Raw genomic sequence first — 20,333 nt, 5'->3', positions numbered from 1 at the left:
ATTTGAAGTGTTTTGAACACATTTTCCAACCAAATTGCTTATATTTAAGTTTCCCTTGTAATTTATTTTGCAGCACCTCGAAATATTTCAGCTTGATCCCAATATCTCAGGGTGTTACAAATTTAAGTCACATAATAGTGTAGAGGATAAAAATTCCATCTCAAAAGGACAAGAATTTCAGTACAAAACACGCTTTTCAATCCCATTTTAGAACAGACCTTCAATAACAACGGCATATATATGCCTTCAGGCTTTTTTTGGACGTAAAGTTTCCATATGGTATCCCACCTTTACAATTATTCAAAATATTAACCCATTGAGGGTTAGATACCAAATGGAGTAGACCGACATATATAAAACCAGTAAAGAAAGTCCTAAAGTCGGGCGGGGCCGATTTTATGATACCCTACACCACTTTGCTAATTTAGTTGAGCTCCACTTAATAATTAAAAGTTTTTATGAGAGAATTCAATCATACACGCTATGATTATAATTATAATTTAAAATTCAAAGGACTAAATATGCCGAAGCATTTGTATCTTTTAAATTCGGACTTGTATTGCCCATTTGGTGCGAAATTAATTTGAAATCGGATAAAAATATATATGGGAACTATATCCAAATCTGAACCGATCTCGATAAAATTTGGCAAAGATATTTCTGAACTGTATTTGATATATTTCCCTGAATATCGTTTTTACGGAGTGCATATTACGGCTGTGGGTAACAAATACAATAAATCGTATGAACAATATATATGGGAGCTATAACTATATCTGAACCGATCTTCACCAAATTTGGCATACTACCTTCTAGACTAAATTCGGTCGTATGTGCCAAATTCCATCCTATTTGGACAAATATTAGACGTTTGGTGCACAATAAATGGTAAATCGGACGAAGTTTTATATGAACCGATCTCGATAAAATTTAGCAAAGGTATTTCTGAGCTGCATTTGATATATTTCCCCAAATATTGTTGTTACAGAGTGCATATTACGGCTGCGGAGAACAAAAATAACAAATCGGATGAACAATATATATGGGAGCTATAGGCATACTTATTTTCAGGCCTAATTTGGTTGTATGTGCAAAATTCCATACTATTCGGGCTGATATTACACGTTTGGTGCACAATAAAAGGCAAATCGGACGAAGATATATATGGGAGCTATATCTAAATGTTTACCGATTATCTCAAATTTCAATAGGGTTCGTCCTTGGGCCAAACAAATGTTGTTTGGAAAATTTCATCTCAATCGGATAATAAATGCGACCTGCATTTTGTTCACAAAAATACATGGACAGACCGACGGACGGACGGACGGAAGAACGGACAGACGGAGTGACATGCATAAATCAACTCAGAAAGTGATTCTATGCAGATCATCAAAAGGAACTATGGGTCTATCTCGTTTCCTTTTGCCTGTTACAAACAAATGCACAAAGACATAATACCCTGACCACCTTGTGGTGTAGGGTATAAATATTGAGATAGTTTTAAGGAAATCGATTGGTTCATTCGCATGTAAAAAGTCTCTTTGGACCAAACCCTTTTCACGACATTTGGAATCGATCTAGCGTCTGTCACCTCGTCCGTTTGGCTGGTGCGCACGATAACTTTCCTATTTTGTACAAACTTGGTACACTGTAATATTATTATCAAAACTTAGATCGAATTCGCAGATGGGCAATATCGGTACACTCCATCAATTACCGCCACAAAAAAAGGGTCACAATGTTGAATAATGATAATGATGTAAGTGTCCAATTGTCTTCAAATTACACACATCACAATATTTCTATTAACCCAAGGTCTGGTGTGAAGATAGAATATATCAGTTTATTCCTTCTGGTACCTCCTTCAGTTCTCTTCATATTTCACACATCCCATTATTTCTGCTAACACAAGATGTGCTGTGAAGATGGTATATTTTGCTCCAATCCTTGACCCACAAAGGGTCAACATTCAAAATGTCCATGAAGCTCATAAAAGGGGAAATTAACATCCGATTCTATTCAGACTTGATGCATCTCAATATTTCTATCAACACAAGATCTTTCATAAATTTAATAGAGATCGGACTATTTCTTCTGGTACCTCCCTTACATGGGGTTCAGGATTTTAAAAAACAAAACGCTCAAAGAAAACGAAATAAGCCTCCAACTCTCTTCAAATTTCACAACTGAAAAACTACAACAAAGTCAAACGCCATAATTTTTACATTCTTTTTAAAATTTATGCAATGAAAGCAAAAAATGTCGAAAATAGCATCAAATTTAAGAATAAGTTTAGATTTGTTCGAATTGGTCACCTTTGGTACGAATTATGGTCTTCAAACGGCCAATAAAACCGTCACACGCTGCCCGAATGTTGGTCTGCGGTATTTTGGCCCAATCCCGACGAAGCGCTTGCTTCACTGTCATTAATACGAGCGGAGAGCGACCATCGCCTGTTATGGCGGCCCGCACCATCACCATGACCGGCCCTTGAGTTCTGGTGGCCAACCGAAGGTGCACATTTTCAGCTGACCTCTTTGGCAAGTAAACACGATCATTTTGTTCGTTTACAAACTACTGGACGTTTTCTCATCGGAGAAAACCAAATTCGGCCAAGCGAAGCGACTATTTAGCTCTATTGAGTTAAGTTCTTGTACATTTTAAAATTTCAATGGCTTTCAATTCAATTTTCAATGGCTCCGAGCTCATTTTTCAATATTTGCCGAATGGAATATTGCGATATGTTCATGTCACGAGCCATTTTTCGGCCACTGCGACGCGGGTCTCGATCAAGTCGCTTCTTTACTTTTCGAACCATTTCTGCTGATGTTGCTGTTTTCTTCCGTCCACTTCTTTGCCGTCGGGCTACGCTACCAGTATCACGGTAACAAGCGATGGTCCGAGACACAAAAAATAATTCACATTTAAATGCTGGAGTGCTCTAACGATAGCCATTTGTGATTTTCCAGCCAAATATAAAGAAATCATACTATAACGCTTGAATTCCATCACGAATAACTTTTCTTCTGGAAAATCCCCACCAAAATGCTTTTATACGCTTGTAAACAATATAATGAGCTGTCACTGGAATGATTTTGACAGCTGTCGGAAAAGTGGCTTTGAAATGACAGCAGTCTAAAGTTTGTTGCAGTTTTTTCATCTCACCCTGTATATGTTCCCTTACGTGGGTAACGTGTACTCCAGAAGAATGATATTTGATACCGGACATCAAATACTGATTGAAAATTTCTCTGTCAAATTGTATCGAAATCGGTTCAGATTAGGATGTAACTCCCATACATATCGATATCAAGTTTTTTGTGCACCAAATAGCTAATATCAGCACAACTGGACTGAATTTTAACAATTACGACTGAATTCATCCTATCCCCAGTACTTGAAATTTAGTGTAAAGCGGTTCGAATTTAGCTATAGCTCCCATACATATGTTTCATCCGATTTGGTGTTTAAGTCCCTCAAATTAGTAATATGCATTCGGCAACAATGATATTTGGTACCAGATATCGGAAATAACTGCTAACTAACTAACTCTAAAGCCAAATGTTAATAGGTGGTACGACCAGCTTTGAATAAATTCTTTTGTTACGGGAACTCTACTAAATTTGCATTTCAGCATTTTCTAAAAATTATCAAATATCTCATATAAAGTGAAGGTAGTAGTAGATACCTGGCACGTCGCAATATTTGTATCATATTTATTTAGGTCCGATACGAAATGGACAATATCATATTTCTATCGAAACCTACTCCATAGAGGACCAATAATTTGAATAATCATAACAGAAGTCAAAGTATATTTAAATAATCGAACATTGGATGAGGATATACTACATCTGTCGGCAAAACCGACTGATACTTTTTAACTTGTTGGTATAAATTTCAGGAAAATCGGAATCCAATCTAAACTTAGTACTAAAATCCAAAGCTCAGAGCGATCAGTTACTTACTCATGTATTGTAATATATCTTAGCATATATAAATTGCTCTCTAGATCTGTAAATATCTTAAATAAATTTTCAGCATTCTTGAAAACATCTTTATAACTATTCTGAAAAAGATATTAATAATATTACATTTTATTGCTGCTGCTGTTTTATTTTTCTTGTCTATATTAAAATAAAAACACTTCAAAACTAACCACATTTTCTTATTGCCCATCTCTCTTTTTAAATGTTTTTCATTGCTGCTACTATTGCCACTGCTGTTGTTGTTGCTGCTGTTATTGCAATGCATCTGATGTGGCTGTCATCATTGTTGTATGTCTGTTGCCGCTGCCGCTCTTGTTTAATGTTCCCTCTTGCAGTGCCACTGCCGATGGCGTTCTGACCGACAATCCACATCTTGTGCTGTTATTTTATATGGCTCAACTGTTCTTACGCGAATTAGTGAAGAGCTATCGTCTGATACAAGTGGTGCCAATGGATATGTCAGGATATTATGGTAAGTTCACATCTGCAATTTATCCATTATTCTTAATTGTTCTCTACATTCCTCATGGAAAGAAGCATTTGTTTCAATTGCGTTGCTAACGCATTCCCCTCTTACACACTGTGTCCATTATTAATACAGGGGGGAAAACAAATATTTCCACAACTTGTGGAAATTGAGAGAAATGCTATTTCTATTGAGAACTGCAAATATTTACTTTTTGTTGTAGACAAATGTATTTTTAGAGTTATAGGAGTAATGGCCAAGAATAGAAGAAATATTTCATTTATAACTACAGTTTTATTTATTGATTTGGCATTCTAGTTAAGAATATCAGACACCGTGGAACTGTAGAAGGAAAAAAATAATTACAGAAAAATCTTAGCAGGTTGGGAAAGTAAAGCTAAAAATAGATGACAAAAATATTGGCTTTTCTAAAATATAAAAATCCCTTAAACATTTTTTTTTGAAGTTTTCGGATAAAGTTTCCTTGGAATCCTAGCCATATTCTCAGTCATTTGAGCGACTCACATATTGGGGCAAAAGTCGTAACGTGTTTGCTTGATTTTTATATATATTTTTAATCCCCCCACAACACTGGGATTCAGGGTTATATGTCCTTGTGAATTTATTTGTTACCGATTGTCACTGTGTTCTTGCGAACAAGTACAAGTCGCACTAATTATCTAACTGAGATGAGTTCATTTGCTTGGTAAAACATTGGTGATAATCGGTTCAGATTAGGATATACCTCCCACAAATAGGACGCATTTAAAATTCAACCGAACTTCGTGTCTAGATGCATGCATGTATCTAATTAGGTGAAAATCGGTTCATATGTTGCTATAGCTCCCATATACATGTTTCATGCTATTTTATATTTGAGGTCTATTATATAAATGAGTAGTGAAATAAATGACTGACTGAGAATCCGCGCCCAGACGAAACGGCTGAAGATAGAATCTTGAAGTTTTGTGAGAGTGAGGGTCACTCTTGGTCTGAAGCGGCCAGATAAGGCTAGGTTTTTGGAAATTTGTACTAGAAAGTTACGAAAAGCATTAAAAGGTACTAAATATAGTAGCCATTGTATTTGAGGAAGCATTAGAGCCAGATGAGTGAGGATCACTGATGGATTGTATGATAAATGTACCAAAGGGTTTTTGGAAAATCGGACTATAAGTGTACGAAAAGAACTAAAATGTACTACATTGGGTACCATTTTGGAGTTGGAATCAAGGTTGTGGAGTAGAGTCGATGTAGGGAGGTAGTATTGGGTGTGTGTACTCATGTATACGAAAAGTTCTAAACAGTACTAAATTTTTTACAATTTGAATTTGGAGGAACAGATAGAGCTGGAATTTGAAATTAACATTACTGGCGGAGCGTAGGATTGTGATATGGAAATTTGTACTTATGTGCACGAACCGATAGAGCTGGAATTCTAAAATTTAGAAGTAAGATTACTATTGCTTTCGGGGACAGAGGAATGTATGTACTTTGGGAATTTCCTACTGATGTGTACAAAATGGTACTAAATTTTGTACAATTTAAATTTTAGGTGAACCGGTAGAGTTGGAATTCTGAAATTTGGAAATAAGATTTCTATTGAACTGTATGATGTAGGGCGTTATTATACCAAATGGTACTAAATTTGGTAAAATTTGGATATGGGTGAACCTGAAAATTGGCAAATAAGATTACCATCGGAGCATAGATTGGGATATGTAGGTAATTTTGGAAATTTTCTATTTATATGTAATAAAATGTACTAAATTTGGTACAATTTGTATTTAGGCGAAACAACAGGTTTGGAATCCTAAATTTTGGCATTGGGATTACTGTGGGTGTGTACGATTGGGGTATGGAGGAAGCGTTGAAAATTCGTACTTATGTGCAATACAGGGTGAGATGAAAAAACTGAAACCAACTTCAGACTGCTGTCATTTCTAAGCAACTCGTCCGACAGCTGTTAAAATTATTCCAGTGACAGCTCATTATATTGTTTACAAGCGACAAAAGCATTTTGGTGAGAATTTTCCAGAAAAAAAGTTATTCGTGATGGAATTCAAGCGTGATAATGGGATTTCTTTATATTTGGCTGGAAACCCACAAGTGGCTATCGTTAGAACGCTGCAGCATTTAAATGTGAATAAATCTTTTGTGTCTCGTTCCATCGCCCGTTACCATGATAATGGTAGCGTAGCCCAACGTCAAAGAAGTGGACGGAAGAAAACAGCAACTTCAACCATTGAAATTCCAAAAAGTCCAAGAACTTACACCGCAACAGAAAAAAAAATAGACTCAAAAAAGGTAAAGAGTTGCTTTACTTGGCCGAAAGTGGTGAATTGCTGAATTTGGTTTCTCCGATGAGAAAACATTCGTTGCCCAGCAGTTTGTAAACAAACAAAATGATCGTGTTTACTTGCCAAAGACATCAGCTGAAAATATGCACCTTGGGTTGGCCACCAGAACTTAAGCGCCGGCCATGGTGATAGTGTGGGCCGCCTACCATCGGCCGCTCTCCACTCGTATAAATCGACCGTGGCATCAGAATAAATGCCGAATATTATCACGAAAATATTCTGGAGGGTGTATTAAAGTCATGATGCTATTTCCGACATTTTTTGCTTTCATTCGATAAAATTTAAAAAAAATGTAAAAATTATGGCGGTGACTTTGTTGCAGGTTTTTTATCTCTCCCTTATATGTACTAAATTTGGTACAATGAATTGGGCGAACCAAGCCCTAAAATTTTGAATTGTAACTGATAGAGCTTAGAATTTTTCATGAGAACCAAGATTGGAACGTAAGTATTAAGGTGTGCAAACTGTACTAAAGTTGGAACAGTTCGGTTTAGGGTGAACGACTGAATCTAAAACTGTTGGTGGTAGGGTTGTCAAGAAATGGGGTTTTGTACGAAAAGTACTAAATAGTACCTTATTTAGTAAAATTTAGTACAATTTGGCATGGGTTGAATAGATAGTCCTTGGAATCTGAAATTTTAAATCAGTGTCGCTGTTCATGTGTAGCCTGGATATATGGAAGTGGTTTCGAAATGTCTTTTGTGTTTTGGAAATGTGTTTTATAATCCTTAGAGATAGAGCTGAAATACCAAAATTTCATATCGAGGTCTCTGTTTGTATCTGGTGGTGGTTTTGATAATGTGTTCTATAATTGTACGAATAGTACTACATTTAAATCACTTTGGATGTTTTATTATGGAGAAATGTATATAGTGGACTAAAGTATTCCACTCCTCCTTATACTTTTTTTAAATATTAGGATTAGAAAAATTTAAAGAATCTCTAATATTTTTTTTTGGAATAGTTGTTTTTAAAATTTTTTAACTTTCGTGGGGAGGTATAAGTAGGAATGGGCCGAAGAATTACATGACATCATATCTCCTGTTGAGAAAAATATTTAGATCTACCAATGTTTGAAAAAAAAAACTCTGAATTATGTCGCTAGTTATAAATATCGAAATTGTGACCCTTTTTGGGGGAGCTACAAGAAGGGGTGGACGGATATCTATTATATTCTACCTAAATTTTGCGTTTGTAAATATATTTGGGGTGTGAAATTTGAATCGAATGTTTATTACGATTTTTGGAGCAATTGGTTATCCAAAATGTTAACCTCTTTGTGTGGGAGGGACCAGAAAGAGTGATCTTGTGTTAATAGAAATATTGGGATGTGTCGAGTTTGAAAGAAATGTAGATGTTCATTTCACGTTTTATTAAGCTTCATGGTTATTAAAAATTTTGACAAGTTGTTCCGGAGATACCAGAAAACGTGGTCCGGCATATTCACACCTGATAGTATGTCAATGAAAATATTGTGATGTATGTGTAATGTGAAGAAAATCGGTTATTTATTCCCTATTTTATGAAAGTTATCATTTTCCAAAATTTTGATCCTTTGTGGGGGAGGTACATGATTGAGGGGGCCAATATTGTCCATTTTCGCACCCGACATAGAACTGACACAGAAATTGGAATTTGCCAAGTTTGAATAAAAAAGATCCTTTATTTTTCTATACATAAATTAATTTCTTTGAAAATGCTGTCATATTGTGGGGGAGGTACCAGAAGGGTTGGATCGATATTGCCCAGCTCCTCACGCGATCTAAGCTTGACCATAAAATTATTATGTACCAAGTTTTGATCAATTCTCATACTCCTTTTGGGAGTTATCGTGCGCCCCAGCTAATCAGACAGACGGAAGGACACCCCTATGTCGACTCTAAATGTCCTGTCCTCCTATAGACCCTCTATAGCCATATGGTTGAGAGTATAAAAAGGCGTAACACGAACTGTTGGAACAAGCCTAAAATTTAAAGATGGATTTTTCGCTGACGAAGTAGCGGGCACTTCCTTGTTTCTTATATAAACCTTTCATTCTTACTTTCCTTAGTGTTTGGTTTGATAATGGCGTAGTTTCTACTTATCCCTCTTTTCGGAGGACATTTTATTCAGAATTGTAAAAAGGAGAAAACATTCTGGCATAAATTGCTCAATGTTATCACCATATAACGTCACTCTCCAATTAAGAGTCCTAACACCTTTTTAGCTGGGTTACAATTCAGTATTTTACGGAATTTAACATGTAGCAAAGACAACTGATTTCACCATAATTTAAGTTTCCACATTATAAAATAATAATAGCCTTTGTAATAATATTAATACCCTGGCCTACAGTGTAAACAATGAAGAAATTGCAAAAATTCTTTAACTTTGGTGAACATTCATTAGAAAAATCCCAAAAATCAACTCTCCTCTACATTGCTATTCCTTTGTCTATCCTTTCAACCAACCGCATATTGCAAAATTTACGAATGCATTGAAACAATTATGACCTGTGGCAATAATTTAAAACGTAAAATCTTCATCAACATTGCAATTCCAGAAGAAAAACAAAGGAAACCCCTAACAAAGAACACAAATCCCAAGGAACAAAAAAAATATTGGGGAACATACGACGACGAAAATGAAAACGTTTGCATTGTGTGAACAATTTTGTAAAACGTATTTTGATGTTAGAGGATGTTGGATGTTAAGAGGATAATGGTTGTGTTATGACAGAGTATCTGTATCTGCTTGATATGTGGCAGAAGGGGGTACTACTTGAGGGGTTAGGAAACACGTACATATGTACTTACACCACAATGTAAGTGTGTGTGTGTGTGTCTATGTGTGTTATAAATGACAAATGCGGAGCAATATCTACGTGGCCATACTGCAACGGATATTACAAAAGTTTCGTTACATATTTTTGCTTTAGATTTATTAGTTTTTATTGAAACTTGAAATAAAATTCGACAAAAATGCGATTGTTATGAAAGATGAGATTATTTTTTAAAATACAGGGTGTGCAATCATTTTTATGTGATTTGAGGAGAGCTTTCCCAGTCTTTCTTCGAAAACCATAGCTCTGTTCCAAAACTGCAAGAATGTAAATAATATTGAGATAACCGATTTTCCCTAAAGTCTTAAAGTCGGGCGGGGCTGTCTTTATGATACTCTACAATACTTTGTATATTTAGTAGAGCTTCACATAACAATTCAAACTTTTTATGGGATAATTAAATCATACAAGCTATGAGTATAATTATAATTTAAAGTTCAAAGGACTATATATGCTGAAGAATTTGTATCTTGTATTGCTCATTTGGTGCACAATTAACTTGAAATCGGAAAAAGATATATGGGAGCTATATCCAAATCTGAATCGATCTCGATAAAATTTGGTAAATATATTTCTGGGCTGTATATGATATATTTCCCTTAATATCGTTGTTACGGAGTGAATATTACGGCAGTGGGGAACAAATATAACAAATCGGATGAACAAGCTATAGCTATATCTAAACCGATCTTCACTAAATTTGACATACTAGCTGCTAGACTCAATTCAGTCGTAAGTGCTAAATTCCATCCCATTTAGACTAATATTACACGTTTGGTGCAAAATAAAAGGCAAATAGGTCGAAGTTATATATGGGAGCTATATCTAAAATTACATGGACAGACGGACGAACAGACGGACATGCAAAAATCGACTCAGAATGTGATTCTATACAGATCATTAAAAGGAACTATGGATCTATCTCGTTTCCTTTTGCTTGTTACAAACCAATGCACAAAAACATAATACCCTGACCACATTGTGGTGTAGGGTATACAAACAGTTTAATTGTATCAGCCGACAGATGTATACCCCCAGCTTTGAGTTATAATTTTTCAGGTGGAATCAGATGTCCAATATTGTCCAATTCATATCTAAGCTGAGTCTGCTATAAATATTACAATGTGCCCGATAATTACTATGTGTAGACTACTACTACTACTACTTCCTATACTTTATATGAGATTTTTGCGAATTTTTGGAAAATGTGGAAATATGCGTGTGGAACCAGATATAACGAACCGAAATATTACATTTCATCTAATATAGAGAAAAATATTGGTATATGCAAAATTTAAAGGAAATCGAACATTTATATCCAATTTAATACAAAATCACAAATTTCGATTAATTACATATTCATATCAGTATAGAATTACCGACTTTATATAATGCAAGTAATGACAGATACAAGTATTGCAAATTGTGACCCTTTGTGGCTGAGGTACCAGGAGGAGTTGGTAGATATATATATCACCTTCACAACAGATCTTGTGTAAGTAAATATGTTTAGATGTGTAAAATATAAAAAAAAGTTGGATGCTTATTTCGCGTTTTACGAGCGTTTAATTTGGAAAATTAAGCATCCTTTGTGGGGAAAGTACCAGAAGTAGTTTGTCGATATATCCCATATTCAAAGCTGATCTTGTGTTAGTAAATATAATGGCATGTGTGAAATATGAAGAGAACAGGATGCTTATTTCGGATTTTATAATCGTTTTGGCTATTCAAAATTTTGACCCTTTGTGAGGGAGGTACCAGAAGAAATGGTCCGATCTTTACTATCTTCATAACAAATCAATTCAAAATTTTGGATGTTTCTGGGGGAGATGCCATAAGAAGGAACCGATACATACCATCTTCACAGAAGATCTTGTATTAGTAGAAATAATGGGATGTGTGAAATATGAAGGGAACTGTATGCTTATTTCGGTTTTTTAATCGTTTTTGTTATTCAAAACTTTGGCCCTTTGCGGAGGAAGTATCAGAAGGAATGGGCCGATCTATACCATCCTTATAACAGATCTTGTGTTGATGGAAATATTGAGATGTGCCAAGTCTGAATGGAATTGAATGTTAAATTCGCGTTTTATGAGCTTCGCGGATATTTTAAATGTTGACCCTTTGTGATGTCAGAAGGATTGGACCGGCATATTCCATATTTACACCAGACCTTTGGTTAATAAAAATATTGTGATATGTGTAATTTAAAAATAATCGGACTTTTAGCTTATGTAGGGGTGGTACTTAATGGAGTGGACTGATATTGTCCATTTTCGCACCTGACCTATCACTGATGCAAATACTAGGTTTTGAAAAGTTGTTGCAAAATTAAATAATCCTTTCCCTGTCTATGCAGAAGTTTATTTTATTTATTTTTTTTTTATTATTATTATTGTTATTATTTTTTTTGAAAATGTTGACCTTTTTTGTGGGAGGACCAATAGGAGTGGACCGATATAGCACATCTCCGAACTCAATTTAAGTTTGATAAGAATATTACAATGTACCAAGTTTGTACCAACTCGGATACTCCCTTGGAGAGTTATCGTGCGCACCAGCCAGACAGATAGACGGACGGATATCGCTAGATCGAATATCCTGGAACAGATTTGCTCCAAAAAGGCCTAGGGTCTAAAACCGTTATTTCAATGAAGCATATGGATGAGCGAATAAAAAACAAGTACGGGAAGGTTAATGTCGGGAGGGGCCGACTATATGATACCATACACCACTATGCGTATTAAGTAGGGCCCCCGTTATATTGGGAATTTATATAAATTAGATCATCCCAACTATGAACCTTAGTTGATTGCGTGACTTTAGAGTAGGCAAAAATTGGGAACTATATCCAACTCTGAATCGATTTCCAACAAATTTGACGAACCGAATTCGGTTGGATGAGCCAAAATGCAGGTCATTTGGATATTGGCCGAAATCGGTTGAAAATATGTATGGAAGCTTACATAAATCGACTCAGAAAGTGATTCTATGAAGGTCCTCAAATGGAACTGTGGGTCTATCTCGCTTCCTTCTCCATGTTAAAAAAAGATATAATACTCTTACCACTACGTGATGTAGAGTATAAAAATTGCATAACTAGTAGATTTTTTCAGGTTCTGGAAAGAAACATACTAAAGTGGTATTGCCCGGACCCCAAATAAGGATTTCCCTGTTATTTAGGAAGGTTTTTATAAGATGTACCATTTTTTTTTTTCACAACAAATAGTATATTTTTTTCTCAGAATCAGTCTTTTATTAAAATCATAATCGCCCTTAATTCACTTCAACATTTCTTTTTTTTCAGAAAATCGCGCGGGTCCCTCGAACCTCGGCAATGTCATTAGCCAAATATTACTGTGCAAACAAATAACACCGGATTTCAATCAAGAAGAGCTGTGTAGCATTACAAAGGATTCACAGGATATCGCATTGTTACTATCGGAAATGCAAGAGTTCATGCCAAAACATGAAACATATCTGGGTATGTATGTAGAACAGCATTAATACATTCATCCGTTCGCTTGTTTGTTTGGTTGTACGTTCATTCATTCAATGGCACGTCAAGAAAAAGGCTTTTGTGGTTTTATCCTTTTCATTCCGGTTTTCATGTACAATGATGATGAGTTTTTTTCCTTTTAGGTTTGCTTGTTTGTGATAACACAAACATTAGTTTGCTTTTAATGGTTTTTTGTTACTCCTGAAGCGTTTCAATTTGAGAAATTAGATTTAAACATTATATTATATAGAGTTGAGTTGAGGCTACTGGATGGAAAAATGTACTGACATTTTACACCATAGCAAAATATTAAATAATAATATTTTAGAGATGCAAGAAAAGGCACTTCACTCAAAAATGATTCTAAATAACATTATGTGAGCTGAGAAATGTGTAATAAAGGTGATAACGTAAAGTCAGAGAATCATAATACAAAAGGTGCTGACACAATTCCGGCTAAACTTTAACCAGTTATTAAAATCCCAATAATTTATACAAGCCTATGCACTATTTAGACTACGACATTGACAATTGATTAATATAATTATATTATTTCTAAATATATATAATTATTCCCTTATTTAATCAGGGAAGCATTTGCCACAAGGATTGGAGTTTTGGTGGCAATATAAAAACTCAATGATATGTTTGATAAGGTTCCGGCAGCTGTAGTTATATCCAACCTCGTATAAAAATGCTCCTCCATTCAAATCTACAATTTTAGCACTCATACTTACATGTTGAGGTAATCAATACTTTCAGTACCATTTGCATTTATTCTTCTTGGTTTGTGATAAATGAAATCTGGCCATCTACTGATTCGCCGCATTGGGAATAAATAGAAAAGGCAATAAAATGTTTTATGTTCTTTTAACTTTAAAGGCATCTATTTTTGCCATTATGGATCCTATCAACCCAAAACACTTACGCTTTTATACCCTACACCACATAGTCGTAATATTATTATGTCATTGTGCATTTGTTTATAACATGGGAAAGACAGCGATATCGACCCATAGTTACTTTTGAAGATCTTCATAGAATCACTTTTTGAGTGGATTTATGCATGTCAGTCCTTCAGTCAGTATATGTATTTTTGAGAATGAGAATCGGTGCAAATTTATGTATAGCTCGCATACCGATTTCTGGTTAATTTTACATCGAAATGGCCAATATTACTCCAAATGACCTGAATTTTGGCACATCCGAAGCAAGAGCATCAAACTTGGAGAAAATCGGTTCAGATATTCGATTCAAGATTATTGTACACCAAATGGCTAATATCAACCCAAATGGACTGAATTCTAGAAACGAGTACTTCAAATTTGGTGAAATTCGGTTCAGATATAGCTCCCATATATAGGTTTTATTCGATTTGGTGTTAAAATCCCTCATATCCGTAATATGCAGATACAGCTTAGAAATATATAACTGAACCTCCAGTTGTTCGGGATTCTCTTCTTACCGAAATTATTTCAATCTTCGTATTTTGAGTTCGTGATATGCACCATCTTTTCTGGCCGATAATTGGATTTAGAGGAATCGTTACTTTTGAGGATATTCATAAAATTATTTTCTGAGTCGAATTATGCGTGTCAGTCCGTCCGTTTGTCCATTCATTTTTGTGAACAAAATGCTGGTCGCATTTATTATCCGTTTGAGATAAAAATATTCAAACAATATTTGTTTGGCCCTAGGACGAACCACGTTGAAATTGATGAGAGTCAGTTGAAATTTAGATATAGCTCCCATATATATCATCAACCGATTTCGGGTTATCAATCCAAATGACCTTAATTTTGGCACATCCGACCAAATTAAGTCTAAAAGCAAGTACATAAAGTTGTGTGAAAATCGATTCAGATATAGCTATAGCTCCCAAATATAGGTTTCGTCCGATTTGGGGTTTTAGGTCCCTCACATACGTAATATATACTCCACAACAATGATCTGTAGTACCAGATGTCAAATACAGCTCAGAAATAAGTACCTGATATTTTATCAAGACCGGTTCAGATTTGGATATAGCTTCCATATATATCTTTATCCGGTTTCAGGTTTATTGTGACTAATATCAGCCCAAATGGACTGAATTTTGGCACTTCCGACAGAATTCAGTCTAGAAGCAAGTGCATCAAATTTGGTGAAAATCGGTTAAGATATAGCTATAGCTGCCATTTATATGTTTCATCCGATTTCGGGTTGTAAGTCCCACTCATGGTAATAAGCCTAAATATACTGAATCTTAGCATTTCCGGCGGAATTCAGCCTAGAAGCAAGTACTTCAAATTTTTGGTGAAAATCAGTTCAGATATAACTCTAGCTGCCATATATATATTTCATCCGATTTATTGTGAAAGTCGAAGTCCGATTTTATGGTGAAATTCGGTCCAGTATACCTATTGCTCCAATAAATATATTTTTAATATAATCCTTATCGAATCAACAACTATACAGCAATGTTGTTTGTTTCATAGTTGGTGTGATCTACTCGTATGGCAGTATTTCCCAAAGTATTGATCGGGCCGAAATGAATATGCAACTTTTTTCTGGACCTACTACCAAATAATATGTCGACAAAAGCAAGTGAAGAGCACACCGATTTATCGGAATATACGTCACTAAAAATACTTTCAATCGCAAACTATGAATGAAATTCTGGCTCTTGGTTGTTGGGAAGTATCGTTACCCAGTAAATTTTGGGAACCACTGGTATAGGGTATTATCCGCCCGGCTTTTTTTACTTTCCTTACAGCTTTTTATTCGATTTTCGTACATTCCATATATTTGGAGATAGAATTGTTTGAGATTTTTTTACAGCTCGCAACGGGTACCCACACCCTCATGCAGAAAATTGTCACCATAAGATCACGTATGAGCCGCTATATATTGATGCTACCCTTTAATCGGATGAATTTTGCCAGATTTTTAATGGAATTAGTGACATGTGGAGATTTGGCACACATGTGTCTTAGCCTTCGTATCGCCCCCCATAAAAAAGTATCTCAGACTTGTTTCATAGAAATTTTTTTTAAATTTCGTATTAGAAGTTTGTATCGGTACCAAACCCCAACTTTTGAGTCAGACAACGAAATTCGTCCTCATCATTACTTTATTCCTTTTATTGTTTTGCTTGTACACAAATTTTGTAACTTTAATGAAATGATATCACATAAATAAACTTGTAATTGAATCAGCCCCCCCCCCTTATAATACCTACATTTGTTCTAATATTTTATGATTATTACCACTATTTTAGTTGTAACCTTTGGTAATTCTACTTAAATACATTTCTGTTTCTTTTTTGGGATATCTCTTACAGAACGCCACACTGCACTGGATACCAATGGTCCTTGGGCAAATAAAGGACGCCACAATTACATCTGCAAAAATATGAGTTTACTTTGTTGTGTCTCTCGACCAAATTATCTCTGAAAGTAAATTGTAAGCCATCATCAGTACCAGTAGCATCACCACAATCAGCCACAATGACCATCCTCATTATCATCATCATCATCATCATCATCATTTCACCCACAAAAACAAAAAACCAAACAAAAAAAGAGGAATCAAGTCAACAAGAAATGCATAGTAAGGACATAAAAGGTTAACTGAAAAATTCAAAAAAAAAAAAAAAAAAAAAAAGAACAAAGAAACAACTTTTTTAAGAGGCAACACTCTTTCTCTATGTACATATGTACGTACGTACATAAATATTTATTTGGTTTTCTTTTACAATTGTTACACATTACCACCCTGAAAGTAATCAAAATAAAAATATATATACATATATATATATTTATTTTCCAAAGTAATTTAAGAACAAACAACCGAACAAAAATGCACCAATTAGAATTTTAGAAGAAAGAAAAAGGAAACCCAGAAATAAAAAAGAAAAGAACAAAAAATCGGAAACATAAGGTGGAAACATGAAATCTGGAAATGTTAACAAACACATCAATTATTATAGAGACTTAAGCATAGAATTTAGTCAAGAATAAACACATAATACATACATAGTTATTTACATATATACATACATATTTATTTTATGTATACATTGTAACACCATCTTATATAAATATACACTTAATTAGAATATTTGAAAGGTAGGAAATAAATCTGAAGTCAAATTTGTTATTATAGCATAAATAATTTTGTTAATATATTAAAGGAAAAAAGAAGGACAACAAATAAAAACTGAAATTTGAGAACTTATAATATAAATTATCTGGAAGCAAATAAAGAGACTCTGGATCGGTATTCGAAGTATATCTGGCAATTTGATTTTTATTTTGAATTTATTTATTTTTATTTTGAAAAATTTTGTAAAACTTAATATTTAAAAACAACTATAGTTGAGAGGGGCAACCGCCACATTTACAATTGAGAGCAATATAAATATGATTTTTATACCCTACAACACTATGTGTTGGTGGTATTATAAGTTTAATTGGGCGAAATATTGGTTTCCCACATAGGAAAGTATATATGGATCTTCCTATCTCGCCTAGCTGAGTTGATCCAGCTATGTATGTCCGTCTGTCCATGTTAATTTGTAATCACTCTACAGGATCGCAATTGTGGTCCGATCTTCACGAAATTTAAAATGTAGGTGGGGCTAGGGCCCGAGTAGAAGCCTAATATTTAGGGCTTGAATTGGACCGAAAACTGAAAAATTTCCTGATTTTGAAGTTGCTCTACAGGTCGCAATTATAGACCAATCGACACGGAAGTTAGCGTGGGGCTAGAGCTTAGGGCTGGGTAGCAGTCTTGCAATCTTTTTTGTGGGTTAAATAGACCATAACATTTGTATTAAATAAAAGTCAAATTTTCCATTTAACCGGAATTTTTTTAATCACGGCGGAATCACAAATAGACGACCATGTCAATTCTGACCGTTACGTAGATGCCGACAGTAAAAATATCGGATATACATAGCGAAATATATACAATGTGTATATACGAAGGGAGGGGATGTTAGCTAGAATGCTTATATCTCAAGAATGGCTGGACCGATTTTGACAAATTTCGCCCACTTGGCATAAAAAATAAAATCCAAAAAATCGCCTAAAAAGATTACAATAATGATGCTAATATAGATTTTGTAATGTTTTGTGAATTTTTTTTTTTATTTTTCATATTTTTTATCGCATGCGATTTTTTCAATTTGACTTGATACTGAAGTGTATATTTTGTAATATTTTTTCACCTTCGAACACAGGTTGGGGTTATTATATACAGTCTGTAATTATCGTCCGATTATCACGAAAATTTTCACAAGGGTAAGGTTAGGCTCAGAAGGGCTAGGCCTATTGTTTTCAAAGATGTCCGCAATATTTTTAGGGGTTGAAATGGACCAAAAACAGAAAAAAATTCAATATTGAAGCCAATTGACACGCCTGAGAGGAGAGTTGAGAACAAGTAAGAAGTCTAGCATTTTGGATGACCATTGAATTATATTTAACTGTAAAACGGACAACAACAACTTACAGCACGACGGAGTGCGTAAATATTGAGCAAATGTCCCTGTTCAAAAAGCTAAGAGTAATATCTGGGCAATACTCTATGACAGCGTAATCTCCCAAAATATATTTGGACCTAAGGGGGCTTCTGACATATTGTAGTGTTGTAAGGTATCACATGGTCGGTTCCGCACAACTATAGCTTTTGCTTACTTGTTTAAAATATCCTTTTTTTAGGCATGTACTGCTTTAAGGAGTGACATCTTCGAGCAATACAGTAATGTTATATTGGGAAATGAATATCTTCTATATCTATAAAAGAGGAAAATGTTTGTTTGTAATTTGTGGACTCGAAAACCGCTGAACAGATTTTCCTGAAAATTTCCAAGTATGCAACAATATCGCCTGAATGTAATATAGGCTGTATACATTTTTGAAATTCCACTTGGAACTGGATGTATGGCATCAGAATCGGAAGTACCTCCCAAAAATTTAGATTTACAGACACAGTCTCCAAATTGGAATAAGTGACGGGATTTGATTAGAAAATATATTTGCCAAATTATATGGAAATCGGTTCAGATTTGGTTTTGCTCTCACATATATATTTTCGCTCGATTTCATATATTTGATGCGCTGTGTATGCCACATTTCAATTAAATTTGGAATGTGCAATGGAATTTGTGTAAAAAATTTGTTTGCCCAATTATATTGAAATCGGTACAGAGTTGGATATAGCTCCCATATATATTTTCGGCCAATTTCATATATTTGATGCACCATACACGATACGTATATCCGATATCCGTATATCCGTGACTAAATTTGGTACAAAAATAAATTTGTCAAATTAAATTGAAATCGGTTTAGATTTGGATATAGCCCCCATATATATTTTTCGGCCGATCTCATGTATGTTATGTACCAAACACCATATGTATGTCCTATTACAATGAAATTCAGAATGTGTAGGCGGAATTTGGATACAACAATAAATTTGACAAATTAATTAGAAATCGGGTTAAATTTGGATATAGCTCCCGTATATATTCTCTACCGATTTCACATATTTGATGCACCAAACAACTTGTGTGTCTCCGATTTCAATAAAATATGGAAGGTGTGACGGAATTTAGTGTAAATGTAAATTTTGTCAAATTATATTGAAACCGTTTCAGATTGGGATATGATTTTATTAAGAAGCATTGACCCACAACGCCTTTGCAATGGTATAAGGCTAACAGTAAACAAGTAAAAAAACTGTAAGTTCGGTTCGGTCCGAACCTTGAATGCCCTTCACCAATTGGAACGAATTTGGAAATTTTCAAAAAAATATCCGTTAAAAATTGTATTAAAGGGTCTATACGACGACGCGCACCTGCATCATCAAAATCATGAGATACTACTATATGGTGGCTAAACCAAAACGTGGACCTGCACAGACAATTTTTTGTCAGAGCCTGTAATATCTATTACGAACTTCAAATGCCAAATTTGAAACAATTCGGTGAATAATATTAAAATACCGAATATTGGGAAGTACCGTTATATGAGAGCTCTACCAAAACGTGAATCTACATGGTCCATTTTCAATACCAAAAGTTCTGCAGACATAAAATACATTTGAGTAAAATTTTATCTACCTACTTTATTTCGTTCGGAAGCTAGATTGATTTCCACAGACTGCCAGTGAGATAGACGGAAGGACATCACTAAATCGAGATAGAATTTTATGC

General features: G+C 34.7%; 1 protein-coding gene across 1 annotated transcript in view; it reads left to right on the top strand.

Moving 5' to 3' along the window:
• Positions 1–17,549, top strand: part of LOC101893308 (uncharacterized) — a 205,223-nt gene extending 187,674 nt beyond the window's left edge. The window contains exons 4-6 of the mRNA XM_059131706.1: positions 4,325–4,461; positions 12,941–13,117; positions 16,455–17,549. Of these exons, the coding sequence (XP_058987689.1) occupies positions 4,325–4,461; positions 12,941–13,117; positions 16,455–16,567 (427 nt within the window). The 3' untranslated portion in view covers positions 16,568–17,549. The remainder of the gene's footprint in view (positions 1–4,324; positions 4,462–12,940; positions 13,118–16,454) is intronic.
• Positions 17,550–20,333: the final 2,784 nt, after the last annotated feature.

The sequence above is a fragment of the Musca domestica genome, unplaced genomic scaffold (genome assembly GCF_030504385.1).
Source record: "Musca domestica strain aabys unplaced genomic scaffold, Musca_domestica.polishedcontigs.V.1.1 11, whole genome shotgun sequence".
Lineage (NCBI taxonomy): Eukaryota > Metazoa > Arthropoda > Insecta > Diptera > Muscidae > Musca > Musca domestica.
This window is presented reverse-complemented; position numbering and strand designations above follow the sequence as displayed.